Source organism: Talpa occidentalis, unplaced genomic scaffold (assembly GCF_014898055.3).
Source record: "Talpa occidentalis isolate TD23 unplaced genomic scaffold, MPIMG_talOcc4v2.1 talOcc4.12, whole genome shotgun sequence".
Lineage (NCBI taxonomy): Eukaryota > Metazoa > Chordata > Mammalia > Eulipotyphla > Talpidae > Talpa > Talpa occidentalis.
Window position 1 is genome coordinate 62,921,334 of NW_023601212.1, and position 27,852 is coordinate 62,949,185.

The 27,852-nt window shown below is 38.6% G+C and overlaps 1 protein-coding gene and 1 long non-coding RNA gene across 5 annotated transcripts in view; one reads left to right on the forward strand and one right to left on the reverse strand.

The window, feature by feature from the left end:
- Positions 1–27,852, reverse strand: part of LOC119241306 (uncharacterized) — a 188,354-nt gene that overhangs the window by 6,156 nt on the left and 154,346 nt on the right. For 2 of the 3 annotated variants that reach the window (XR_008551170.1, XR_008551172.1), the window contains exon 3: positions 11,591–12,471. This is a non-coding gene — a long non-coding RNA (uncharacterized LOC119241306). Of the gene's footprint in view, positions 1–11,590; positions 12,472–27,852 lie in introns of those variants that run through there. The other variant, XR_008551171.1, reaches the window with a different exon arrangement.
- Positions 2,531–26,634, forward strand: SELL (selectin L). Of its 2 annotated transcripts, XM_037508005.2 has the most exons (9): positions 2,531–2,667; positions 3,476–3,557; positions 5,544–5,930; positions 7,085–7,192; positions 10,362–10,547; positions 12,244–12,429; positions 13,927–14,055; positions 20,405–20,423; positions 25,821–26,634. In XM_037508005.2, the coding sequence occupies exons 1-9, from the start codon at positions 2,665–2,667 to the stop codon at positions 25,837–25,839; spliced, it is 1,119 nt and encodes a 372-aa protein (XP_037363902.2). In that variant the 5' UTR covers positions 2,531–2,664; the 3' UTR covers positions 25,840–26,634. The 2 variants fall into 2 exon arrangements, with proteins under 2 accessions (XP_037363902.2, XP_054549466.1); XM_054693491.1 differs by lacking the exon at positions 2,531–2,667 and having other exon boundaries at positions 3,461–3,557.

The window sequence follows — 27,852 nt, forward strand, 5'->3', positions numbered from 1 at the left end:
CAAGTTCATTTCATTCAGAAGGAATACTGGTGCCCAAGCCAAAAGGGCATGAGCAGGTGGCAAGCACAGACGTGAGAAGGAAAGCAGTTCTCAGTGTTAGCACTATGGAGCTTTTCGTGGAGGAAAACAATTGAGCTCTGGAATATTTCCAGAGGTTTGGTGGTTGAAGAGATGAGGGAGAATTAAAAAAAAAAAAAAAAAAAACAGAAAAGGAATCAGTGAAAGAGTAAAACCAGGAGCTGACTGGCCAAATGAGGTTAGAGAATTGGTTGTTTAGTAAGGTGGAGGACCTTAGTGAGAGCAGTCTCAGAGAAATCATATGGTTGAAAGTCTGATTGGATAAGGGTCAAGAGAGAATTGAAGGAGAAAACTCAAAAATACAAACCTTGACATATATTTATGTGAATAGTAGAAACACTGGCCCTTCCTGGGTCTCCTGGTTCCATGTTTACCCTCACTTCATCATGTTTTACAAGCTTCTTCCAAGGAGTTCAGTTTAAATATCAAGCACAAGCTTTAGAATTAATTGACCTAGGTTCAAAACCCCAATGGTCTTTCTTACTATATGACAAAGGCAACTTCTCAACCTCTCTAAAATTCCTTAAAGGGGAGATAATAACAGTATCTTCTGGGAAGTAATAATATTTAATCTTTATAAAGATTGGCAATATATGGCAAAAATATGGCCGGCAGTAAATATGGAATGTTGAACTCTTTATTGTGTTATCTTGAAAATGAAAATTTGTTTATGTCAATGATTTTTTCTCTTCATTGACCTTTATCATATGGGTCCCAATTTCATATGCATTTTTTAAAAAATATTTATTTATTTATGCATATAAGAACCGGGGTATAAGCCAGAGGTGTAGAAGGTGAGGGGATTCACCAGAGACAGAGTGGGGAGCAGAACAGACATGTACTGAAATACACTGCCGAGGGGCGCAGAGGGTGAGACATGAGAGGTCTGTTGCGCCATATGGGTTGTTCCCTATCAAGCCACTGCAGCCGCTACAGCATGAGTTCTATCCCGGCCAATTTCATATGCATTGTATCTCTTTCACATTTTACACTCCAAAAATGTAAGAGTACTTGTAGGCCCCAGATTCCTGAGAGCAAGCAAGATACTGGAGTACTTTGCTCTTTTCAGTGCTTGACTTTAGGAGATGCCGTTAATAAGAACCTCCACTAGAGGGAGAGCAAGGAAAGAGGGAGGAGAAGGAACTGAAATTAATCTAGTCTGTAGGTTATTCAAGATACTGTTTTAACTGTGTGGTTTTACAATAATGAGGGGGTCATATGTATTGACATTGTAATAATACTGACAGATCAAGACGCAAGTTGTATTGCCATTGTAAGAGTCTAACTGATGGAAAGGTCGGAGAATCTGAGAGACTGAAGTTATCAATTAAAAAGCAATGGGGTGGGGAGAAGGAAAGGATAGAGGGGGTAATGTGAGCGTGTACTGGCTGGGAAAAGAGTGCTTTCAGGGAAAGGGATGGTCCTGGCTGGATATAGAAATTTGGGAGTCATCAGCATTTAGATGGAATTCAAAGATGAGACAGCCAGGATTGGAATAGCAAGTCAGTGAGGGCGAGCTTGTATACATTTTAAAAAGCTAATTGTACTCCACAATAACATAGTTTTATAAAGGAATGACAAGTTGACAAATTTTGATATAAAATTAACAAATTTAAAATAAAGGAAAGTCACTTGTTTACAAAGACAGTGATAAACAGACATGTACAAGGTAAGGACAGATAAAAACTTGTTTATGCTGAAAGTCCACTCCTAAATCAAAATTAACAGGTTGTCCTGATAAGATGTCTCTGTAAAGTAATATAAATATAAGCACTGAAGTTGAAGCACACTGAGATGCTGGGGACCCCATGCTGAAGCCCTGAGGACTTCTCTAAGGTTTGGTGAGAATGACCAGGGACTCTGGCCCGGAAAGGTGACAATTCTCCTCTTTACAGATATATGGATTCCCTGAGCTTGGTCCTGCCTACACTATGTGCCAGTCTCTGGAACTTTGCCAAGATTTCATTACCTCCCCCAGCTCTTCTACTGCCAATTGAATGGTATGTTTATATCATTGTAATATGGATTTCTCCAATAAATTCATTTATTGTGTTTGAGTCTTAAGTGAAAATTTCCTACTTTATTGAAGTTAGAATTCTAGAGATCCTCAACTGGATATAACATAGGAGCTGCCTCCAACATGAGTAGCCAAGAGAAAGCTGAGTGTTTTTAAAGAAGAAAGGAAAGAGGGGAGAAAGGGGGGTGGAAAGAAGAGGAAAAGAGACAGAAAAGAATAGGAAGAGGGAAAGAGTGGAAAATCTAGCAACTAGACACTGGTCAGCTGCTCTTTAAAAACTTGGACGGCCAAAAGACACCTGTAAAGAAAAGCCAACAAGGGAGGTGACAGAGGCTGGACTAGGGAAGGGGTGGGGAAAGAGAAGTGATGGCGGAGGGGAAGGAGAAGGGGTGGAGAGATCTGAGACCTGGTTAAAGTGAGGGGGGAAAACCAGCCTATCACCGTTACTTGTTACTCGCAGTCTTCCTCAGCACAGCTCACCTATGCCAGACAAGGACCCTGTCACCCTGCTGCTAAGTTGAGAGAGGCTGAAGGGCTACCGGAGATCTAGAGAAGGACCCAGCAAAGACATGGTGAGCTTCAAGTCTAAAAGTTTTCCATATGTTCAGACAGAACCTCATTTTGGGATTGCAAGGCAGGTGGCAAAGGACAGGAGCAACACATTTCATTTTGAGTTAAAAAAAAAAGTCAAGAACTAAAAATGTTGTTCAAAATAGTGCTCTTGAACCTGCTTGCGTGTGCTTATTTTTCCAATTTGATCTACTTGTGCTGAGATTCTTGAAGAAGTCTATCTTGTTAAAATTTGCATTTTGTGGGAACTAAAACAGGCTGTCTGAGAAGTGAAATACTGAAGGTGTGCAGAAAATTTGTGGCTTTGACATTTGTGTTGCATAAACATGCATTTCTTTTTAGTTGAACTACTTTTCTTTACAGGCATCTTTTGGCTATTTTATTTTTTAAAGGTACTTAAATCATTGAGCTGTTATAAGCAAATGTGAACTTTTAACAATCAATCTAGACATTAGCAGTTCATTAAACACCAAAGAACGCTTAAAAATATACATACTAAGCATCAAATAGTTTCACCTAACAGCTCAGTAGAAAAGCAGTACAAAAAATTACTAATGTAGAAATAATCAGTGATAATCAGCAACTCAAGAATAAGAAATGAATTTTAAAAAAGCTCCTATGCATCAGTTTTGAGGCAAATTTTGCGCTACTTTTTTCACTCCTGTCTAAGAAATCCATTACCCAGAACAGCTTTAGTAAGCAGATATTATGTTTTGGAGTTTAAAAAAAGTTGTGGGAACCTCCTCAAGGTGCTGGAAACTTGTGATTTAAGAGTATAAATCTAAGTATAATACTATGTTTTATTTGCAGATATTTCCAGGGAAATGTCAGAGTGTTCAGAGGGCAATATGGGATGTCTTCAGATTGTGGGTCTGGATAGTGCTCTGCTGTGGTAAGCTGTGGTGTTTGTATATTACTAAGAATTTTTTTAATGCTGTTTTTCTTAAATATCCACTGTGTGTACATGACAGCAGGAAAAATTAGTAGGTAGACAGCTAGCTATTTCTATCTCCTCTTCCTCTCATTTTTAGTGCTCCCCTAGAAGTCTCCTAATCCTGACCCACCCTTTTCCTGTAGGGTCCAAATCCTAATAATCCCACTAAAATTTTAATGATGAAAAAATAAAGTCAACAAAGAAATAGTTGACCAGGCACTTCCAAATATTTAGACTACATTTTCTGTTTTCTCTGAGGGCACAGCAATCCCATTCTAAGATTAAAGCGTAAGCTCCTTACAGACAGATCTTTATATATCTTTTGATCTTTCCCTCATTGATGCAAAGGTTTAATGTCTGATTCTTGAACACTCTACAGCAAAGTTTGAACTTTCTTTCCCATTGCTAACTAGGGCCTTCCTCTCTAGCATGGAGTGTCAGCTCTGCTCAAGCAAATGTGCGGCCTCTCACACATCTACCTCGTGCTGTAGTCTCATTAAACAAATGTTTCTGAGTCCCTGACATGTGCCCGAAATTATTCTAGGCTCTGAGGGTACATAGTGAACAAAACAGCTTTTTCATTCTTAGAATTTACATGCAAATGGGTTACACCTTCAGAATTCTGCTCCAAAAGTTTATCTGATGATTTTCTTTATTCATTAATCATTCCTATTTCTCAGTTCTCTTTTCAGCTCTTATATATTTAAATTGGGTCAAGATTAATTATGTTTTCTTAGCACCTGTTCTTCCTTGTTCAGAAGCTTGAGGACACTAAAAATGAGGTCTGTGTTATTTTTGGCATTCCTCCATGGGGTTGATCCTACACAGTGAAAGTATAATAAATGTTAATAGCTGTGGACTGTCACTCATAGCAGGAATTTAGAAAACTTAAATAAGAGACCAGGAAAAAGACTAATCAATACAAAGTAAAAATCAAAATCAACAAGCAGCTATAAACCAGAGACACACTATGGGAGAGGGGGCATGGGGGGGTGGGGATAGGAAGGACTAGAGTCAAAATAAGGGGGGGTGCAATTGTATGGGGAATATAACCATAATGAAAATGCATACATTGTGCAAAGATGAAAAATGATGTAAAAATTATATAAAATAAAATATTAAAAAAATAGCTGTGGACTGACCTTACAGCATATTAGTGTTTCACCCAGATCACATCATGCTTAGGATGGTAGCTATGACTATGGAGCCTTACTTATTTATGTGTTTGGGTTTCTTCAAAAGCCCTTGTATTTGAAGAACCCATATGATTATCAAATACTATTAATTAAATACCTTTGTGTGTAGAACATGATCTAAGTCATTTTTCTAACTTACATTATTTGATTTTATAAATTGTTGTTATTGAGTAGTTAGATATACAAGGTTTACACTGTGTATTTAGGCTTTCCTTTTCTATAAAGTATTATGGCAAATATTATCTTTTTGATCTGAAAAAAAAAAAGATTACTTGAAAAGCCATCATTATTCCCATTCTTATTTCATTTTTTCTTTAGGAACATAAATATTGGCCTTTAAGAATGTATCCTAAGATAAAAAAAGCAGACAGTAAATCTTAGAGTTATATGATAATGCACTTAAATTAGTTTTAAATGATGGATAGCCAAAGGAAAAGAAATATGAACTTCTAAAATATGTTGATTAAATATCTCTTGAAAGAATTTTGAGAAGACTATTTCATGAAAATCTAGAAAGCCAGCGAATTTGACTAAAATAGAACTGTGAGCAAAAGGATGTTCTATTATGGTGAAAATTAGGACCAGGAAGTCAAGATCATCGAACCTGCAAATGACTAATTCTATCATCTCAAGGATGTAGTTACATTGTTGAGGTATCAGTTTCCTTATTTCTAGGTGATTCTCAGCCTGGGTTAGTAGCCTGGTATGCTTTAGCTGTAACAGAGCCTACCTAACTCATGTCTTTCAGATTTCCTTGCCCATCATGGAACTGACTGCTGGACTTACCATTATTCTACTAATCCCATGAACTGGGAAAAGGCTAGAAGGTTCTGCCAACAAAATTACACGGACATGGTTGCCATACAAAACAAGGGAGAAATTGAGTACCTGAACAGGGAGCTTCCCCGCAGTCAGACTTACTACTGGATAGGAATCCGGAAAATAGGAAAACTGTGGACCTGGGTGGGAACCAACAAGACTCTCACTAAAGAAGCAGAGAACTGGGGGCATGGGGAGCCCAACAACAAGAAATCAAAAGAGGACTGTGTGGAGATCTATATCAAGAGGGAAAAAGACGCAGGAAAATGGAATGATGACGCCTGCCACAAAGCGAAGAGGGCCCTCTGTTACACAGGTGGGAGTGAGCAAGCTGCTGTGGTGCTGAGGAAGGGCCTGGTTGAAGGAAATAACTAGACAGAGCAGTGGAAGTGCTGGGGGAAGAGAGCAGTTGACAGTAAGATCTTCAGTACTTCAACACCTTTAAATAAGTCAGAATCATATCACTGCTGAACCCTTTTAATATGTGAAGCTGGTCCCTATAGCCAAAAACTATGCCTCTCAATCAAGCTACAAGGTAATAAGAGATGTGGGAAGTAAAGAGGAAAAACTAGAGGACTAGCATCCCTGATAATAAGTCAGAGTAGTGTCCACAGAGACTTGGGCCTAGTCAAGAGCTAAGCCTCCCATCTCTGTTTCCTCATTAAAAAGTATGGGGCTTGGTAAAGTCTTTCTTGGGCTAATCTTACCTGATTTTATATATATATTTCTGTAAAAACCGTTATCAGTTCCAAAGCAGGATTTTTCCAAATCTTATTTTAACAATGAGACATAGTCAGTTTGGTCTCTTGTAAACTGGACTCACTACTAATTTAGCAAATTTGGACTTTTTCATCTTAATGGTTTCTTTAAAGAAGGTATTCCCAAGCATAGCTTGTTTATGGTTTGTTTATGGTTTGACCTGTTCATGGTTTTTCCTCTCATTCTGCACTTGACTAACATACTATTCATCTTTAAAACACAATTCAGGGATCATTTATTCCAGGAAACACAAGTGGAATGGCAAGACCTGAATTGGGATGACTGATTTCCAGTCTTCATTTGATCTACTACACCACCAGTCAGAACAGGGAAATCAATACAATTTCTGGAGAAGGTTGTCAAAATCAGAACTAAATTTATGCTTAATAATTCTAATTATTAGAATCAGGTTATCATTAAAACCAAATAAATTTCAAGAGTTTCTTATTATGACACTAAGTTTCCCCAAAGTGTTATAGGTAATCAATAAATTGATTCTAAAAACAAATATCCATGGTATCTAGCTAGTATATGATATAAATAAAAATTTTAACATATGGTTTTTATATAAAAAGTGCTATAAATGCACAAATACACCTTTTCTGGTTATTAAAATAGTCTTAGCCAGAAAAGCTGTCTATGTCTAAAGAAATGACTATGGACACTAAAAATAATCACATTAAAATGTTTTATTTTCTGACCCCCTTAAAGCTTCTTGCCACCCCTTGTCATGCAGTGGCCATGGAGACTGTGTGGAAACCATCAATAATTACACTTGCAACTGCAATGTGGGGTACTATGGTCCCCAATGTCAGTTTGGTAAGTCTCTCTCCTTTCTTTGTTTCTTTCTATGTAAAGTCACTGGAGACAGCATAGTTTATGGTTGGGACAAAATAAAACAGTCATTCTGAGAAATGGGAAGTTTCAATCAGAAGACTATGCTTGCACAATGTTGTTACCTTTCTGTAAAGAATTCATAAGTCATCATGGAGTTTTAATGCAGTTCTCAAGTCCTTTAGAAAATCACAAAAAAGAAAACATTGGAATAAATGCTATAAAGATTGCAATAATGCCAATGAATTGGGCATGGTAGATTCTTATATTTATGGAGATTGTAATCTAATAAATTTGTTGGATTCATTAGTCTGAAAGAAATATCATTTGTTGTTAGGAGTATGAGCTATTCAGAAGGTAATCTTGTTATTGTTTATTTGTTTTTAAATGTCATCCTCAAAGTTAAGACAGGTCAAGGCCATCATGAAATGAAGTATATGTCAGATATATAATAATAGATTTAACACATTTATTTCAAGGGATATGAAGAAAAATCTATCCTGGGTTCTGCCTTGAAGGATTTAGAATAAGTGGAAATTGTCTATGCTATAATTGAGTCTGATGGGAAACAAAATAAACTGGAGTAAGCTTATGGATTCTGGAGGTTGCCTAATGAAGGAATCTGGCCTTTATTTGGCAATGGGAAAACACCCAGTGTCTGAGCACCTTCACTTAGAGCAATTATCTGAGAAGTACTGTATAGCATGGACTGGAGAACAACATGAGAGCAGATGAGGAGAATCATTCGGAGTCTCTTGAAATTATTCAGAATTGTGAAGGCAGAAACAGAAATGAAGGAACACATAGATTCAAAGACAAGGTGTCTTTGACCCAGTCAACTCGCTACTAAAAGATACACCAAATCCTTTGATTGATGTTGGCCAAGTTTCAAAACTATGTTTGAAGTATCTCATGCATAAAATAGAAAATTATAGGAAGAAAAAGGACCGATGTTTGCAAAGGATAAAGATTTAAAGTCAAAACAATTTAAATATAAACCAACTGGCATTGTTATAAGTCATTTCACTTGAGCCTTAAACCGTGATGCCTATCCTGAGTCCATTTCTCAACTTTATTTTTAAGTCTTTTTATCATTGGTACATCCTTTAATTTTTAATTCCTTTTTGAAAATTTTACTCTTCCCCCCGCCTTTTTTTTTTTGGCTCAGTTTCCACATATCACTCTTTCCTGCTTCTCCTTTTTTTTTTTTTTTTAAAGATTTCTTTCTTTCTTTCTCTTTCTTTCTTTCTTTCTTTCTTTCTTTCTTTCTTTCTTTCTTTCTTCTTTCTTTCTTTCTTTCTTTCTTTCTCTCTTTCTTTCTCTCTTTCTCTCTCTCTCTCTCTCTCTCTTTCTTTCTTTCTTTCTTTTTTTCTTTTCTTTTCCTCTTTCTCTCTTTCTTTCTACAAGCACTGGGTACAGTCAGAAGCCGGGAGGGTGAGAGAATTCACCAGAATAGGCAGACTGATGAAATACACTGCTGAGGGGAGCAGCAGCGGGCAGAAGGAGAGGCATGGGCGCCATGTGGGGCCCTTGCTCGGTGGCCAGGGATCAAACAGGCGCTGCAGCCAGCGCTGCAGAGGCTGCGGGCCGATTCGCAACCCAGCGCTCAAGGGCTGCGCTACCAGGGAGGCCACTCCTGCTTCTTCTATCTGGGATCATTTCTCCTTGAGTTTCTTCACGGGGGCACTTATCCAAGCCTATACACTGTGGTTAATCTCATCCTCTGTGTTTTGTCAATTGACTCTGGCTCTGTAAGTCTCCTTTGGTTAAATTTACTGGCATTTGTGGACTCAGAAATCTTTGTCAGTTTTGGACTGACAAATCTGTTTCCAGCCCTGATATGCTAAGCATAGCCTTTGAGATGCCTCAAAGACTGTAAAACTCACTTTGCCAGCTGACTTCCCTATTTGCATTGCCTAGCTCAGTAATTGGCACCACTATTCTTATGGGTGGTCCCCTGAGATTCTTTCATTCTTTCATGTGCTCTTATATTTATGCAAAGTAACATACCACACATTTTTATAACATTATTTGTCCAGTTTGTTTTCTACTTGTCAATTCCACCATTGTTGCCCTTATTATCTTCCTCCTAAATTATTTCAATAATCTCTTAGCTAAGTTCCACAAGTTTAAAGTCATTTTCCCTCAAATACATTATTCATACTCCTGTCAGGCTGTTCAATTAAAAACATTCAAACACCTCACATAGATAACCATGTAAACTCTGCAAAGTTCAGAGTAATATTTGATATATAGTAGGTATTCCTTAAATCAATGAAGAAAGATAAGAACATTTTGTCATAGCTCTTCTCTTTCTCCCTAATCTCATCTCACATCATCCCTGCCTCCTCTTCTATCAATATACTTGCAGTTCTCCACACTTACTACATAGGTTTTGTATTTCATTTGTGGCTTGTTTATGGTTTGACCTGTTCATGGTTTTTCCTCTCATTCTGCACTTGACTAACATACTATTCATCTTTAAAACACAATTCAGGGATCATTTATTCCAGAAAACACAAGTGGAATGGCAAGACCTGAATTGGGATGACTGATTTCCAGTCTTCATTTGATCTACTACACCACCAGTCAGAACAGGGAAATCAATACAATTTCTGGAGAAGGTTGTCAAAATCAGAACTAAATTTATGGAACTAGAAAGGCAAAGATAATCTGGAGGCCAAGATGTTCCCCAAAGTTTCTATTTTCTTCCTTTCTAACTAATTCTGGGCAGAACCTCCCACTCCAGATATTCTAGTATGTAGAAATTATTTCCAAACTGAGGTAGTCATTCCCACATAAAACCATATAGGTTTAAAAATTCTCTCCCAGATAATACCAATAGTCATTCCCACATAAAACCATATAGGTTTAAAAATTCTCTCCCAGATAATACTAGCTACTATTTAATTAGGACTTCCTGTGAGCCAGGCTCTTTCCTAAAATCCCTACTTGATTTAAATCATTTAATTTTCACACCAACCCTAGGAAGTAGCATAGTTATCATTATTCCTCTCTTTCAGATGAAGAAACTGAAATCGGTAGGTTTAAGTCATTTGCCATAAGGCACATGGTTATCAGGTGCAGAAAGGATTCATATCCAGGCTTCAGGTCCTCCTGACACTACCTAATAGCTTTTCTTTTCTTATTGAAGTGATTCAGTGTGAGTCTTTGGAGGCCCCAGAGCTGGGAACCATGACCTGTACTCATCCTTTGGGAGACTTCAGCTTCAGCTCACAGTGTGCCTTCAATTGCTCTGAGGGAACAGAAATGATTGGGATTGAAGAAACCACATGTGAACCACATGGGAACTGGTCATCGCAGAAACCAACATGTCGCTGTTAGTAACTGTTCAAATTAGAGGCTGTGAGATGGCATCCTAACTTAACACACTGAGGAAATGTAGCAGAGTCATTCTAAGAAATCTATATTCACTTTTGGAGGATAAGTTATCCTAATTTTGATGACTTTCGAAAGGGTTATTGCTACTGAAATGAAAAGAAAAACCACAAGTGAAAAACAACCACCAAATACCTCTGTAGTCACCACATCATATGTATGTAATTTTCAGCAATTCAATGTGGTTATACTGCATTATTTTATTTTATTTTTCTCATTGCCATGGCATAAATGACCAGTCTTGCTGAACTTCAGTTAAATTTTGTTTCTGTTTTTGTTTTTTTATATAATTCTTACATCATTTTTCATCTTTGCATCATTAGTGTTGTGTGCAAAAAAGTTCTCCCAGTCGGTAGGGTTTCTCATTGTTTTTGTTATTGTCTCTTTTGCTGTGCAGAAGCTCTTTAATTTGATGTAGTCCCAGCTGTTTATCTTTACCTTCACTATCACTGCTTAGGGTGATGTGCCCGTAAAGATGTCTTTGATTGCATGTCATGTAGTGTTTCACCTGTATTTCCTTCTATGTATTTTATGGTTTCAGGTCTTATGTCTAGTTTTTTAATCCATTTTGAGTTAGTTTTTGTGCATGGTGTGAGGCAGTAGTCAAGCTTCCTTCTTTTACAGGTAGCGACCCAGTTTTCCCAACACCATTTATTGAACAAACTTTCTTTGCTCCAGTGCATATTCTTTGCTCCTTTGTCAAAGATTAGTTGACCATAAATCTGTGGTTTTATTTCTGGATTTTCTATTCGATTCCATTGGTCTGTGTGTCTGTTCTTGTTCCAATACCATGCAGTTTTGTTTTGTTTTTTTCTGTGCTCTCAATAATTCCTATTTTATGTGGTGTCCTACTTAACATCAACCAATTTCCTATTTGGGGAGTAGAGATCTTTTTTGATTGTTTTATTTGGTTTACTCTTAAAATCACCTTTTACTTTTCCTCCTCCATGAACTCTCAGGAGAAAAACAACTGCTATAAAAAAAAACAAAAACAAAATAGCTTCATCTTTTTTTCATTTGAAATGTGCTGGTTTTCCTTTTTAACAAACAAGACTGCCCCTACATGGGAGAAAGCTGGTGGCATCCAAACTTATGAAGTTTGGGTGACAGTTTTTATATTTATGCTCCTGGCTCATATATTGAGGTGGTTTAATTCTCAAATGAAATTAACAGAATCATTTATTGAAATCATACAACTAAACTGATCAACCTGCTGAAGTTGAGTGATTTGTTTCAGAGAATTGGATGGTTTTCAAAAGTAGTTGGGTAGACATTAGCACAGGTGAAAGGGTTAGAATTCTTTTCATTTACTGAGAATATTCCACAAGAGCTCCCGAGGCAAAGGCCATGCATGTAGTATGGCACCTCCTGCCATTGGAGAATTACAAAAGTTGGGTGCAACCCTCCAACTTCTATTCCCTAAGGGCTCTGATGATCTCCTGGCTTCAACTCTGACTCAATACCTTCCATGGTAATCAAGAGAATAAAACTTATTGTTGAAAGTAATTTCTAGAAATGAGAAATGTCTAGATTCATGTGGATGGGTTTCACAGTTCAGTCAGGCAGCTTTGACAAAAATCATTTGGTCAAAAGAGGGTCTCTGCTCAGTCTAGTGACTTTTTTCTTTTGCATTGAAGTGATTCAGTGTGAGCCTCCAACAGCACCTGATTTGGGGACTATGGACTGTAGTCCCCCACTGGCCAACTTCAGCTTAACTTCTGTGTGCACCTTCAACTGTTCAGAAGGAACTGCATTAATGGGGGAGAAGATAACTACCTGTAGATCACCTGGAAATTGGTCTAACTCCAGTCCAATATGTCAAAGTGAGTAATTCGTCCTGATATACTGAGGACTTAAAGATGGAGCTGAAAGATAAGCAGAAAATGGGAAAGATATATTGAATGATTAAGTTTCATTTTGTGAAATGTGTGTTGCTTACAAATAAATTATACACATTAATTTTCTATAAAACCCATGGTTATCCTTGCTTCCTCCTTCAATGATAGCCATCTGGCTTTGTCTGTCAATTCTCTACTCTTATTTTAGCTCTTACAATCTAAGCTCTCTATCTCTACTAATTTATTTCTTATCTGTTCATATAGTCCACTATAATCTCTCTATTATTCCATTAAAATGCTTCTACAAATATCACCAGTGACCACCTAATTCCCAAAGTAGAAAATACTTCTCAATTATCCCTAATTGTGATAATTCTCAACTATCCCAAATCTCTGTCTGTTCATGAGAACAACTAGGTCTCCCTCATCTCTGTAAACCCTCCAACTGACAGAGTCCCTGGCAATAGGTGCTCAATAAATGGACATTAAATTAACATGTGGAAGAATTGTTATCCATGTTTGCCCTTGAGACCAATTAACAAAAGTCTTTAAATGGTATGAACTGTAGCAACTATCACTGAAGCTGATCTCCATGTGGCCCAAGGGTAGAAGGGATCATGGGAATGAAGGTGGTGAGGGAAAGTCTTCATGAAATGATTTTCTACAGCTTATGGGATCTTCTGTTTTATGGAAGAATGAGCACCCATTTCCCAATCCTCAGGCAGCCAATAGGTGCCCTCTGTTTGCATCCTCTGGAAACTTTAATCTTCTTCCCATTATATATTTGGGTGTGAGGATGGAAGTGACTTGAGAGGGTTTATATGAAAAATAAGGGGCAATCAGACAGTACCAATATACAGAGGAAAGTTTCTTTAATTGGTGGTATCAGAAGATAGATTTTTTCAAGTAGGCATTTTTTTTCAATAAAGCCCCCCCCCAAATAAATTTAACTCACTCTTACAAATATATATATCCTTTTACTTACCTGTGGAGAAAGTGAAGGGGGAAAGCTAGGAATGCATCATTCAAAAGGCAGTTATTTGCACTGAGGCTTTAAAGTAAAAGCATGAGTAAGTTACTTTGATTAGCTGTTTCAGATCATTGGCTTTTCATTTTTCCAAAAGTATATTAGACTTTTTAGTTTTTCTCTGGGTTTCTGAATTGAATAAGACCATCGAATAAGGCCATGGGGCTAAATATAATAATGACTATTTCTTGCCCATATTTTTTGGTACATATATTTGTGATTCCATGAATCACAAATCTGGGGATTGAGATTCTATAGGCATTGTATTAGCTAAGTGGGTGCATTCTTTGCCTCTCCTGTAGACTCATCTTGGGCCAGTGTCCTGATCTGTTAATCGGCATAAATGGGCTATTATTAGGAAACATAAGGAGGAAAAAAGTGGACGATCATGAGATGACACTAAGGAAATAATGTTTGTGACCTCATGCTATGCACTTCACTGATTTCTCTTTCAGAATTGAACAAGAGCTTCACAATGATCAAGGAGGGTGACTACAACCCTCTCTTTATTCCGGTGGCAGTCATGGTTACTGCATTCTCTGGACTGGCATTCATCATTTGGCTGGCAAGGCGATTAAAAAAAGGTATGTGAGTTTACTTTCATCTAAAAGCAATACATTAAAGAGAAAATAATACAGAAACCCACAGGAATTAAGAAGGATATTTTCAACTGAAGCAGGACAGGCCCTGTTTTATAGGCAGCTGTTCTGGTACATACTTTCATTAAAACAAATTGATTGACTTTTGTTTTTTAACTGACAAATCTTTAAAAAAATAGAATCTGGTCTAACCTCAGATTCTTCAAGGTGACTTACTAGGGTGCAACAAATAGGATACTCCAGTAGGTCTTTGCTCTCATTTAATGTGCAAAAAGGATGCATGATCTCTCTCCTCTAAGATGACATAGATGCCTTTGATTTCAGTGTGATAATTCCATTAGAAAGTGATTCTAATGTCCACTAAAGTTTCACGGCATCAGTCCCAAAAACCTGACCTTCTCAAGCGTCCAATGTTTGTCTGAAACCTGACATGTAGGGATTACATGGTCCCCAAAGGAAATCCTATATCTTCTCCCAGTATCTAGTTACCATGGTTGAAGTTCTAGCCAAATGACAACTTGCTCAAGTTTCTCCACCCTGGGATGGAGAAGGGAATCAGGACAACGGCTCTATAAGTGATTATCTGCAGCCTGGAGTAGCGGGTGGTACAACGCCAGCTAAGAACAGAAGTTTCACTCCACTCACCTCCTTCTGGGTGTGTCCCAAACCCTAAAATAGAACCAATCTGCCAGTCACGGGCCCACAGTAGAGGCAAAGCTTGGGCGTGTGCTGAAACATCAGCTAGACACATTCACCTAGCAGAAACATTCAAGACTATGCAATTTATGGATATTGGGTTGCTTTTTAAGATATTCCTGCTTCCCTGGTGGCGCAAAGGGGTTAACGTCAGCACTGTGGAGCTATCCGCAGCCACTGCAGCATGAGTTTGATCCCCAGTCAGAGAGCTAACCCACATGGCACAGCAGACCTTTCCTGTCTTGCCCGCTGCTTCCCTCAGCAGTGTATTTCAGTTAGACCTGCCTGTTCTGTTTCCCACTCTGTCTTTGGTGAATCCTCTCACCCCCACCCTACCTCTGGCCTACACCCCTGTTCTTGTATGCATTAATAAATAAAATAAATCTTAGGAAAAAAAGATACCCCTGCTTCACATTCAGGGCTACTGAAGACCTCAAAACAATGGCTAACCAACTGCCCTGTGCTACCCTTCCTTGGTGTTGATTTCCCTTTTAATAATACTTCCATAAAATTAATTCCTATGTGTTCTGTTCCATGAATATGTTGTGTAGTAGCTCTTACCCAATCCCTGTACCCTTACTGGCAATTGCAGGAATATTATCTACTAATTCCCAATGGTTTTGCACTATAATCTGATTTTTCATCTAAAATTTAAGAATAAGGGTGCTTGATTAATTTTCTAACCATCCCAGAGAGATGATGGAGGTGGGCATGTCCATGAATAAGAACTCCATTAACTGTAAGGTGAGAGTTCTGAGCAGTTAAATGTCTCTGCTCCTGTTAGAAGTTCTGCTGAGATTATATCTTATTCTCTTATGCCACTATACTAAGTACAAAAGGGTTACACTAAAGCAAAATAAGGATAACATTTGTCTCTTGCCACTCTGACTTCAAAGCCTAATTGTCTTTTCTTTCATCTTACCTTAAGAGATGAAAGCAGAACAGAGAGCATAGAGAACAGAGTAGGTAATTACTCTCACTTGGGATAGGGAGTTATTGTCTAAATAACCTCTGAGGACTTTGGGTTTGTGAGTCATCTTAATGAAGAGGATATTTATTCCCAATTTCCAAAATCATTTAATAAATGTTAGTAGAATCAAATAAATAGAAGTCACATGTACGTAGTGTGTGGGGGTGTGTGTGGGGAGTGGTGGGTATAGTTGGCTAAGGCTGTTTTACAAGCAGTGGTGAGAAAAGCAGTGGGGTTGTTTTGAAATTTTTTTTGCCTTGGAGTCATTTCAGTACAAGATCTCAAACTGATAACTTGAAAACTGCCAGCTCCTGCTGTGGGAATAAGTATGGGGCAAACAGGAAACAGATAATATATCGGGCAGTTAGGCTAGTCAGAGTTAAGCCAACAAAGAGCAGAAGTTCACAGGCTCACTGTGCAGGAAAGTCAGGGTCTCGTTCACAGAATATTTAAGTTGTCTTCATTGGTGAAACAGCTTCTCTTCCTCCAAATTTCAAGTGACTTTGTCTTCCAAAAAATGTTAGTGGTAAATTTGTTCTTTCAAACATGAAGAATAACGTTTCCTCTAGAGACAATCTTAGTAGGTTCCCAGGCTAAGCCCCCAGAGCTTTTCTAATACAATGTAGCTGAAGCATTTCCAAGAATAAAATTTAAAAAATAGTTTTTTCATATATATACACATATATATGTGTGTGTGTGTGTGTATATATGTATATGTATATATACACACACAAACTATGAATTTTGAGATTTTTATAGGCTTTTGGGCTCAGACAGTTAGGAAAAGGGTACAGGTGAATGTTGAGAGCATAACAACCAAAATGAATGACCAGAGTCTTGAAACCCATCCTTTTGTCTTGAGATGATTCTTTTGAATGTGCACTTCGACACCTGTTCTGATTGTCTTGATCTTCATAGTTTGCGCCTTTCTTCTGGGAAGGAGTAAGGATGGACTCTAGAAACATGTGCCCCTCTGTATGGACTTGTTTAGAAATACTTCCCCCCACCCCCTGTAGCATCATTCTCTGCTTAGTCATTGGTCTTGTTTGGTAAATGAGGAAATTGAGGTAATGATGGTTTTGGTCAAATCCCTAAGAATCCATATCATCTGGGACCAGAATCAGAGGTCATTTTCCCATCTAGATATACTCCCTGGCACTACAGGTCTTCAAATTCATGAGATTCTATTTTTCTCTTTGGTTGGAAGAATTTTCCACCAGAACCAACTTACAGGGCTAGAACAGGGCACTGAGCAGAGCACGTGCCCACTAGTTCCCCTTTCATCAAAAAGAAACTCATTCAGGGCCTCCCTGGTGGTGCAGGTGGTTGAGCGCAGCACTGTGAAACTGCCTGCAGCCTCTGCAGTGCGGGTTCCACCCCGGCTGGCTGTGGAGAGACCCCCATGGCGCAGCAGACCTCTCCTGTCTCGCCCACTGCTCCCCTCAGCAGTGTATTTCAATCAGTCTGCCTGTTCTGTTCCCCGCTCTGTCTCTGGTGAATCCTCTCACACTCATGCACATCTGGCCTGTACCCCAGTTCTTGTATGCATGAATAAATAAACCTTAAAAAAATCTATAGATAAAGAAAAAGAAACTCACTCAGTGGGAACAGATTCTGCTTGTGAATCACTGCTTCACTTTTCCTAAAATAAAAATATTTATCTGAAGATAAACAAACCAAATCTGAAATTAACTCACATTTAGCTCTCCTGCTCAAGAGAATTTGGTTCATGTCATCAGCAAGATGAATTTGGGAAGAAATATTTTATTTATTTATTTTTTTAAAGATTTATTTATTTATTTATACAAGCACTGGGCACAGTCAGAAGCACGGGAGGGTGAGAGAATTTACCAGAGCCAGAGCAGGGAGCAGAACAGGCAGACTGATGAAGAAGTACACTGCTGAGGGGAGCAGCGGGCGTGGCAGGAGAGGTCTGCAAGCCATGTGGGACCCTCACCCAGCGGCCAGGGATTGAACTGGTGCCGCGGAGGCTGCGGGCAGCTTCACAGCCCAGCGCTCAACCGCTGCGCCACTGGGGAGGCCCAGGGAAGAAATATTTTAAACAGCAATTTTCAACGTCGTAATTAGTGAACAATTGAGTAATTGAACACTGTTTAGGCTCTAGGCCTTGCACTAAATATGTGGAACATATTTTATGCTATAAATTCAGTGAAGATAATAGACTATGGCTTAAAGTGGATAAACAGCTATCAAAGACACACTTTAGTAGTAACTAGGACTGTACCCAGATTGACTGATTCTAAAGCCCAGTTTATAGACATTAAAATATATTGCTCCCTAGTGATTTTTTCCTCATCAAAAAAGTGCTCTCTCTCTCTCCCCCCCCCTTTATTTTATATGGGGGGACCAACTCTACACAGTTCATTCCTTTATCTACTCATGTATATGCTGTTTTTTCCTCTAAAATAGTTCGTAAAAAATTTATAAAATTCATTCATTACAGCTAGTTAAAACTAGATCAAAAATCAGAAAAAGAAGGCTGAAATTTAGGATAAAAATAAATTGAAATCAGGGTAAAGTTAAGACATAAAATGTGTGGATAAAATCTTGTATATACTGGATAGAAGAAGGTATCAGTTCTGGTTCTGGGTTTTCATGCAGCCAAAGAAGGAAACATAACCAAGTATACTAGTCACTGGAGCTTGTAAGATAAAAATCACTGGATGGTGATAGATCTTAAGTAGATTACTCTGGTCATTTTGAAATATTACAAAATCAAATAGCTATGTTGTGCATCTGAAAGGTATGTTATATGTCAACTATATATAAATTTAAAAAATAGTACACACACAAACAAGAGTCAAGCAAAGGAAAGAAAACAACAGATCAATTTCTCAGATGAGGTGTATAATTCCTTCCACTGGGATCTGAGTGAAATTTCTCTTGTGAATGCTCACAAAGATGGAGTGAGGTGCAATGACACATATCCTACAGTCCTTAGTGAAGTCTCTCTCAGGTAGAATGAGATGGCAGGTAGGGAGGGATCAACAGGTGAATGGGTGTTTTGGGTCTTACCTTTAGACAAGTCAGGATAGATTTCTCTCTCTAAAAATAGCACAGAGAATTGGATGGAGCTCTAAGAAGAAGCTGCCTAAATGGGTCTGTTCTGAATATCTAGCTACCTGTGTTTGAATCAGAACACTAAACCAAATTAGAACACTACCTCAGATCCTCTTTTTTGATAGAGATGGGAGCCACCTAACCAATGCATGATTTACATCACTATGGAAATCTATGCAGAGGTGCCTCAAAACACTAAATAAAAATGGACCTACCATATGATCCAGCAATTCCACTCTCAGGGATCTACCCAAAGGACACAGAAACAAAAACACTAACTCAAAAGGAAATCTGCACTCCTGTTTATTGCAGCATTATTTATAATTGTTAAGATATGGAAACAACCCAAATGCCCCAAACAGATGAGTAGATAAAGAAGATGTGGTATATATATAATGGAACATTACTGACTGATCAAAAAAGATAAACTCATGCCATTTGCAGCCACATGGATGGAGATGGAAGGGATTATGCTAAGCGAAACAAGTCAGGAGAAAAAATACCAGATGGTTTCACTTTTTTGTAGAATAGAGAGAACTCAAACAAAGTGTCAGAAAAAAAAAAAACACCCCAAAACTTGCAAGATGAGCCTATAGCTGGGGAGGAGAGAGAGTGGTCAAAATAGGGGAGAGAAGAGCACAAGGGATGGTGGTGATGGGTCACAGGTGCTGTGGTGTGGGAGAACTACAGGGACCACACTGAAGGAGAGAAATAAAATACTATCCAAAAATGAACAAAGATGTAAGAAAATAAATAAAACATTTTCCAAAAGTTAAACAAAAAAGTGCATTGTGTACTTCTAAAGTCAAGGAATTCTCCTACACTGCTGGTGGGAATGCAAACTGGTCCAATCACTATGGAAAGTTGTGTGGAGGTTTCTCAGACTACTAAAAATGCAACTATCATATGACCTGGCAATTCCACTCCTAAGGATCTACCTAAAGGACAGAAAACATTAATTCAAAAGGATACTTGCACTCCTATGTTTCTTGCAGCATATTAGGTAAGACTTGGAACAACCCAAATGCCCAAAAATAGATGACTGAATCAAGAAGATGTGGTATATGTACACAATGGAATATTATTCAGCAATCAAAAGATAAAATAATGTCATTTGCTAGATGGAGTTAGAAGGAATCATGGAGGGAGCCAGAAGGGATCATGCTCAGTGAAATAAGTCAGATGGAAAAAGAAAAATATTAGATGGTTTCACTTATAAGAGGAATATAGGGGAATCAAATAAGGGACCAAGGGGGGGAAAACCATAAAAAACACAACAAAACAAAACAATAGAGAACTATAAATCAGAGACATTCTGCAGGGTAGGGGGAGGGAGAGAGACCAAAGTTAGGGCAGGAAGAACACAAGGGACTATGGTGATGGTGCACCAGTGAATTGGTGGTGGAAATTCTATGGGGACTACACCTGAGAAAAGAAAGCAAACATCGTAAAAAAAAAAAAAAAGGACAATGATGTAAAATATATATTTTTAAAAAGTTAGTGTTGAGAAGTATCTCCCTTCTTACTTTAAAAATATTGAAATTGTCTACTTTACTGATGCCATTTTTCTATTTCTTTTATTTTTAGGCAAAAAGTCTCAGAAACGGTAAGTTTTATCAGTAAGGAGTTTCTACATCTGTTGATCTCTTTTCTACCTTTCTTAAGATACTTCCTGTTACAGCTAGACACATTGACTCCTTCATTTAAACAGGGTCTTATTGAAATAATGTTTCTGGATAAAGTGATACATTTACTAGTCTCTCTTAAAAGCTGTGCTTTTTTAGTGCCAGTAGAGTTGAAATTAATGAATGAATGAAGGAATGAGTAATGTCCTATGAGGAAGCCGCAGTTATTTACAGGGAGTGCTTTCTGATTGTCCCTGATTTTTTTTGAGGATGAGAAGCATTGTGCTATGCTTCTGATTGCACATGAGGGCAATACTAAATATAATATTCAGGAAATTTTTAATTCAACAAACATTTATTTTTGGCGTGGATCTCAGGCCCCATGAAGAATGTATAACTGCAGACCCCAAGTCCATTATGCCTAACACAAAAAAAGACTACTAATTGCACATATAAACATTGACCTTTAGAAATATGAAAAATTGGGGAGTATTCTCTCTGCAACTTCCCCAAGTGGGTGAATTTTCACTTTAGTTTTAAATTTCAGACTTCTGCCACTGAACAAAAACATAATGAGAAGTGATGCAGACATGTGGCAATGCATGGCCCATCTGGCAGAAACAAAGATGGCAAAATCAGGGGTTTAATGACTTGCTTTGAAATTTTAGAAAAGATGACATATGTAAAAAGAACTATGGAACTAATGGGAATACTAAGTGCCCATTAGACAAATGATCTCCTTTTAAAATACTAGAATGAAGCAAGAGGTTCCTGAGAGTTGGGTGGGTTGCTTATTCTGACAGCCATCCCAATAAGGCTCACTCTACAAAGAGGCAGAGGGTAAGCATAGGAGGAAAGTACTATTTTTGGAGGAATTTAGGTTAAAGCTGATGGTGACTTTCTAGAGAAATAACAGTGAGGATGAGTTCATATGAAAAAAGATAGAATCACCTGAATATGGTTATTAATTGGCTAAGTGGGTGACAGAAGAGTCAAGGAAATTGCCATGGCTCTGTCTGTGAACTGACAGATGGTTACTATCTACACTGTACTGTTTACTGAGAAGGGAAAACAAAAAGATGAGACATTTTGGTGGTGTGGATCTTTGGTTCAGTTGTGTACATGAGCTTAAGTTGCCTGTGGCTCATTCACCTTTCATTGCTTCTATCTATAGTACAGGGATTACCTTAGGGATAGGATGGATTTTAAGGTTCTCATATACAAGAGGTATCAGTAGTATGATCATCCAGGGAAAGTGTGCATTGTGAGAATGGAAGAGGATATGGGAGAGAAGGCAGAACTGGAAGAACATTCATGACAAGTAGGTCAGATAAAGGAAAGAGAATGCGAAGGGTTTGCCAGAGAGGTAGTAGGAAAATGGGCATAGTATGGGGTTGTGAATGTTAAGGAAAGAGGAAAATAGAAACCTTTTCAAAAGTGAGGAGAACCAGTAAGTTTCACTGGATGCATCAAGAGCATCAGTGCAGTGTCTGTTTTTAGTGTAGAGGTCATGACTGACATCCAACAGCAAGGGGCTAAGGAATCCATGGGGATGAGAAAGAGAAGGCTGAACATGTAAGGAGTTTCTTTTAAAATAATTTGGCTAGAAGCAGATGAGAGAAAAAGAGTGGTAACTGGATGGGGACACAGGGTCAGTGGAAGATTTTTTTTCTGTGTTTTTTTAAAATTAATATTTTATTTTACATAATTCTTACATCATTTCTCATTTTTGCACAATGTATGCATTTTCATTTTGGTTATATTCCCCATAAAAGTGCACCCCCCACCCCCTTATTTTGACCCTAGTCCTTCCTCTCCCGCCCCCCCCCGCCGTAGTGTGTCTCTGGTTTATAGTTCCTTGTTGATTTTGATTTTTACTTTGTGTTAATTAGTCTTTTTCCTGGTCCCTTATTTAGGTTTTCTAAATTCCTGCTATGAGTGAGACCTGCATTCAAAAAAGATAAACACATGCAGTTTGCAGCAACATGGATGGAGCTAGAAGGGATCATGCTCAGCGAAATAAGTTAGAAAGAAAAAGAAAAATACCAGACGGTCTCACTCTTAGCAGTGGAAGATTTTTTATTTCATCTTATTTTGTTGTCCTATCCTCCATTTGTCAGTATAACAGGGTTCTAGATCTTTTTCTGGGCAGGCCCCCCTCTCTCTATGGACAGGAAATCCACAAGATGTACCAATTTTTTTCATGTTCACACCCACTGAGTGAAAGGCTTTTCTGGCACAATCTACTCAGAGCCCTTTTCTGGCCACAGGAACCACCTGTGTTTCAATTACCACTAGATGGAAGCAGATCAATTCAATATTTGAGCTGTCCTTGGGGAACAGGAAAAGATGCTGGCAGGAGGAGTATAGCATTAATCTAATGGCCATATTAAATAATTGCCACATTAACTTTAGAGTTTTACTGCTTTTAAAAAATAATAAATCCATCAATAGTTGCTTATTGAACACCTTTGTGTTGGAACAATGCTAAGCTTGACTGAGACCCCAGGAGAAGTAAGTCCTTGTCCTTAACCTCAGGAAGATTATTGTCTACTTGAGAAGTTGAGACAGAAATACAGAAAAAAAAATCAGAAAAACACAAGGCAGAATATGGTGATGGTCCATGAGTTCTGTACTGAAGAAAAAGGCTTTAATAAGGAAGTTTGGTGATTACAGGTCTCATAAAGGAGATGGAACCTGAGCTGGGTTTTGAAGGATGTGTAGGATTTAGTGTATGGGAGAAGGAACAGAGGCAGTATAGGGGGGAGATGACGTAAATGATATGGTAGTAGGACTACAAAAGCATGTTGGGCCCAGACAGAACTATCTGGAGCTCATGATATATTGAGTTGCTGTGAACAAAAGCTGATGGCATCAACGTAGGTCTGAAATGCCTCACCAAAACCTCTAGAAGGACCAGCAAAGAAGAATGATTCTCCCAGCTGTCTTGGTATACGTCCCATTTATTGACCAGGGTGACTTGAATTCATTGAATCATAGAATTTTAGCTCTATTAATATTTTTGTAGATATTGCATTCAAATGCTCTTGATAAACTAATCAAATAAATTTCCTATAGACCCTGAGCAAGTGACAGAGTTAGTTGCAATAACAAACATCAAATATTAATTTCATATTGCACAGTGGCCTTTGACATGTCTTTATTAATTATTGCCTATAAGCTTGTGGGTAGGTACTATTAATACCCCATGTTACAGGTAAAGAAACAAAGGCACAGAGAAATAAAATAGCTAATCTGAGGTCACTGAATAAATGGCAAAGCTGAAACTTGTACCCATCTGTATGCAAATATCATGCTCTTAACATTTATGCTCTAGAACTCGGGGCTCTGGACTCCCACGTTGCACTGTAATAACAGTAATAACAATTCATTCTCCCAGTAATAATTCATTCACACTGCAACCATGGTGTGAAGACACTGAAGAAGGGTTGGGTGCAACACATAGAATAAGCCACATGCAAAATGAACACTATCACACTGAATGCTGCATATCAGATTTTATTTTTCAAAGCAAAGTCCCATCATCCTTTGTGCTCATTCCTCTTACTTTTAGTTGAATAACTGACTCCCAGGCATAGATGGTTTCAATTCTTGCTGGGTTATTTAGACTCTTCTGCAAACTGGTTCTGTTTGTCACCTCATTTGGTTTCTAGTATCTAAATTCTACCTAGGTTAAAAACTGCACCAAAGATACACAGGAAGATAGGAAGCCAACCTCAGAGGAGTGTACATGTGAAACTTTTGTTTTCGGAAACATTTTTATCTTTGTCGTGGCAAGCACATTTGCAGCTGCTGAACTGTGGTTTGCCCTGGCAGTTCTTTTTGTGAGCAGAGGCTCTGAATCTAGTTCTCCATGTGAAAAGTGGTATTAAGGCATACCATATGTGCTTCCAAGAAGGAAACTGTTTTAACACACCAAACATGTCATTTATTTCACAAAATTAAATTTGTCGCTATCTCCTAAAATTATGTCCCACCAGAAAATCAAACTTTTAGAACCACTGCCAGATCCTTCATGAGTTTTTATTTTCTTCAATTTCTCTTAACATTTGAGTAAGACTTCTACTTTCTTGACCTCCATAGTTCAAAACATGTTCAAAATGTCCTTCAGGTTCATTAAATTTAAACATAAAGGCTATCGGCAGGCATTTCTCTAAGTGTGATCTGTGGGCCAGGAGCATATGGTGTACCAGGGAGCTGGTTAGAGATACAGAATCTCGGGACCTACCCAGGCCTCTCAACCCAGAGTCTGGGGCCTGCCTGGTGCCCTAGGGGTTAAATCTCAGTGCCATCAGGGCTATGGCCAGAGTTCAATCGCCGGCCAGCAAGCTACCCCTCATATGGCGCAGCAGACCTCTCCTATCTTGCCCACTACTCCCCTCAGCAGTGTATTTCAGTAGATCTGCCGACTCTGTTCCCCACTTTGTCTCTGGTGAATTCTCTCACCCCTGCACCTGTGGCCTACACTCCAGTTCTTCTACACAAAAAAAAAAAAAAAAAAACCAAAACCCACAAAACACAGGGCCTCCCCAATGGCGCAGTGGTTGAGTGCTGGGTTGCAAAGCTGCCCGCAGCCTCTGCAGTGCTGGTTCGATCCCTGGCCGCTGGTGAGGGTCCCACATGGTGCGCAGACCTCTCCTGCTGCCTGCTGCTCCCCTCAGCAGTGTACTTTCGTCAGCCTGCCTGTTCTGCTCTCCGCTCTGTCTCTGGTGAATTCTCTCACCCTCCCATGCTTCTGACTGTACCCAGCGCTTGTATAAATAAATAAATCAATCTTAAAAAAAAAAAAAAAACAACCAGGGGCCTCCCTGGTGGTGGCGCAAGGGGTTAAGCACCACATTATGAAGCAATCCACAGCCTCTGCAACACGAGTTCGATCCCCGGCCAGCCAGAGAGCAACCCAGATGGTGAAGCAGACCTCTCCTGTCTCATCCACTGCTCCCCTCAGCAATGTATTTCAGTCAATCTGCCTGTTCTGTTCCCCACTCTGTCTCTGGTGAATCCTCTCACCCCCTGCATCTCTGGCCTGTACCCCAGCTCTTGTACGCATAAATAAATCTTTAAAAAAATAACAAAAACAAAACAAAAACAAACAAACAAAACCCCACAGAGTCTGCGTTAACCACCATCTCTGGGGATTGGAGGATGAGCATGTGGAAGCATAAGAAATGCTCCTTTAAGGTTCTCTCAATTTCATTGCCTTAGTGAATGTTCTGGATTTTGTCCAACCCATCTGAAAGGTGTTTTCTTTATTCCTCTTCTCACCTTTAGTGAATATTTACCCTTACTACCAACACTTTAATTTTTGCCGTTTTAAATCTCCTTAGCTTAATTTGTATTCTCTTGTTCTTCACCAGCATGGAAGACCCATATTAATCCACCCTGTGTGAAAGAAAATTCTTGGGATACTGAAGTGTCAATGAATCAATCCTTCAATCCAGAAAAGTTTCTCATGGTGATGTCTCCATCGTTGAAGATGATGTATGTTTCTTTCTGCGCCTGTGAAAAATTTCTATGTGACCAGCAACTCATCCTGCTCCCATGTTGCTCTCCCAGCCTTCCCAGTTGTGGTTTATATAGCTCAGCCTTCTATTCAATTTTCCATGGAGAAACAAGATTACAGGAGACAAGGGAGGGAAAGGATTACTGTGAAATACAAAAATGTCTGATTTTGCTCTTTCTTGACTCTTGTTTCCAGTTTCAATTCAATTCAGTGCTGTACCTGATGGCATACACTTCTGAACACGAATGACCTCTAATACATATGCAACTACACATTCGATTTTGTTGCAGATAATATTCTACCCACCTCGCATTCCAGTATGCTAGGGGGGGTGCACTCTTAGAAAAAGTTTGTAAAATCTATGTTATCTTTGTTTTCCAGTGCCAGCAAAGTAATGGGGTTTCTGCTCATGTTGGGTTATTCCCACTTGCACTGTAGTCCCTCTTGCTATAAGGCCATCCTATTTAATAATCTCTAGTCTCCCCACCTTCTTCATCCAACTTTGCTTCTCAATTGACTCATTTCCACACAGAACACCTTGTGAGGCTCACACAAAAGGAGATGAGAGACAGCTACCAGCACTATTTCAGTTTTAGATTTTGCTCTCTTTTTTCATTAGTTCCACTTAGATTTTTTTGTATTTGATGCTTTTTATTTTAATGACTGCTATATTGTTAATAAAGAAACAGCATCTCTGGAATGCTAGCTCCAGAAAACATCTCTTTGGTATTATATAAGAGAATTAAAACATGAAGAGATTCCTTAGCTATTGATGAAATGCTCTCCCTTCTCTGCCCCCAATATAACTTTCATGTATGAGCTAGCTGTATGCTATGGGCATAAATTTTGGTAAAGATTACATTTCCTTTCTCAAAACCACTCAGCTTCTGTATTACAACAGGGCTATTACAAAATACTCTCCATACTCTGATCACTATAAATCTATGAGATGCCATTCATATTCATGTCATTTATCACACATCCCTTAGAGTTGTGCATTGCACAACCTGCAGAGATGTCCACAGGCAACCCAGATTGCAACAGTTTATTCAACTAAGACACAGTAACAAAGAACCAATAGGGAGTTCACTTCTTGGGAACAATGTGTCTAGATTTGAAAACACAGTCCTATATTCAAGCCCTAGGGCTACCACACCATCTGAAGAATCATGTCATGCTCTATCGCTTAAATAAAGACTTGTAAGATTAATTTCTCCAAAGACCTGTGTTTAACTCCCCTGAAACTTATTTTCCTTGTCTATAAAATAAAAATGAAATACATCTTGTTTACAAGGTTATTGCAATGATTGAATCAGATATGAACATGCTTTGTGAACTGAACCTCAAATATAAGATTTCTTTTTTACCGGTATCTTGCTTTTCATGTTTCTTGGTATAGGATTCTATAACTCATGCAAGGACTTGAGCAGAAGGGTTGAGTCATTCTCCTGAGATTAGAAACCAAGGACTCCTTCAATTGTATTCATATTGAAACCTGGTGCTCAGATTTTCTGCACAGAAGATCACTTCTGCCATCTGCACCCTTGATGGGGTGATGTGGAAAGACATGGGCTGAGGCATCAGTCTCACCATTTGGAATCCTGTCTCTACCTCTATGGTTTGTTCATATATATATGTTCATTAGGTTATAATAAACCTAATAAACCTGTTCTTTAAATATATATTAAAAGAACAGGTTTATAAGGGAAAGAGACAGAGGAATAAAGGAAACTTGCATAGATGCAAGCAGGCAGGAAGAGCTGCCCCGAAAGGTACAGATTGCTAAGAGAGGTCTGAATGGTTGCAGGCAGTTGGCCTTGAGGAAAGCTGCCTCTGCTGAGGAAGGTCAGTGAAGTCCCAGCATGGTACAGGTCACAGGGAGGAGG

Excerpts from the sequence above, each read along its gene's own strand:
- SELL (XM_054693491.1), top strand. The coding sequence starts at position 3,461 with ATGTTTTATTTGCAGATATTTCCAGGGAAATGTCAGAGTGTTCAGAGG. Across the intron at positions 7,193-10,361 it reads TGGTCCCCAATGTCAGTTTG|TGATTCAGTGTGAGTCTTTG; the intron begins GTAAGTCTCTCT and ends TTCTTATTGAAG. Across the intron at positions 12,430-13,926 it reads CTCCAGTCCAATATGTCAAA|AATTGAACAAGAGCTTCACA; the intron begins GTGAGTAATTCG and ends TTTCTCTTTCAG.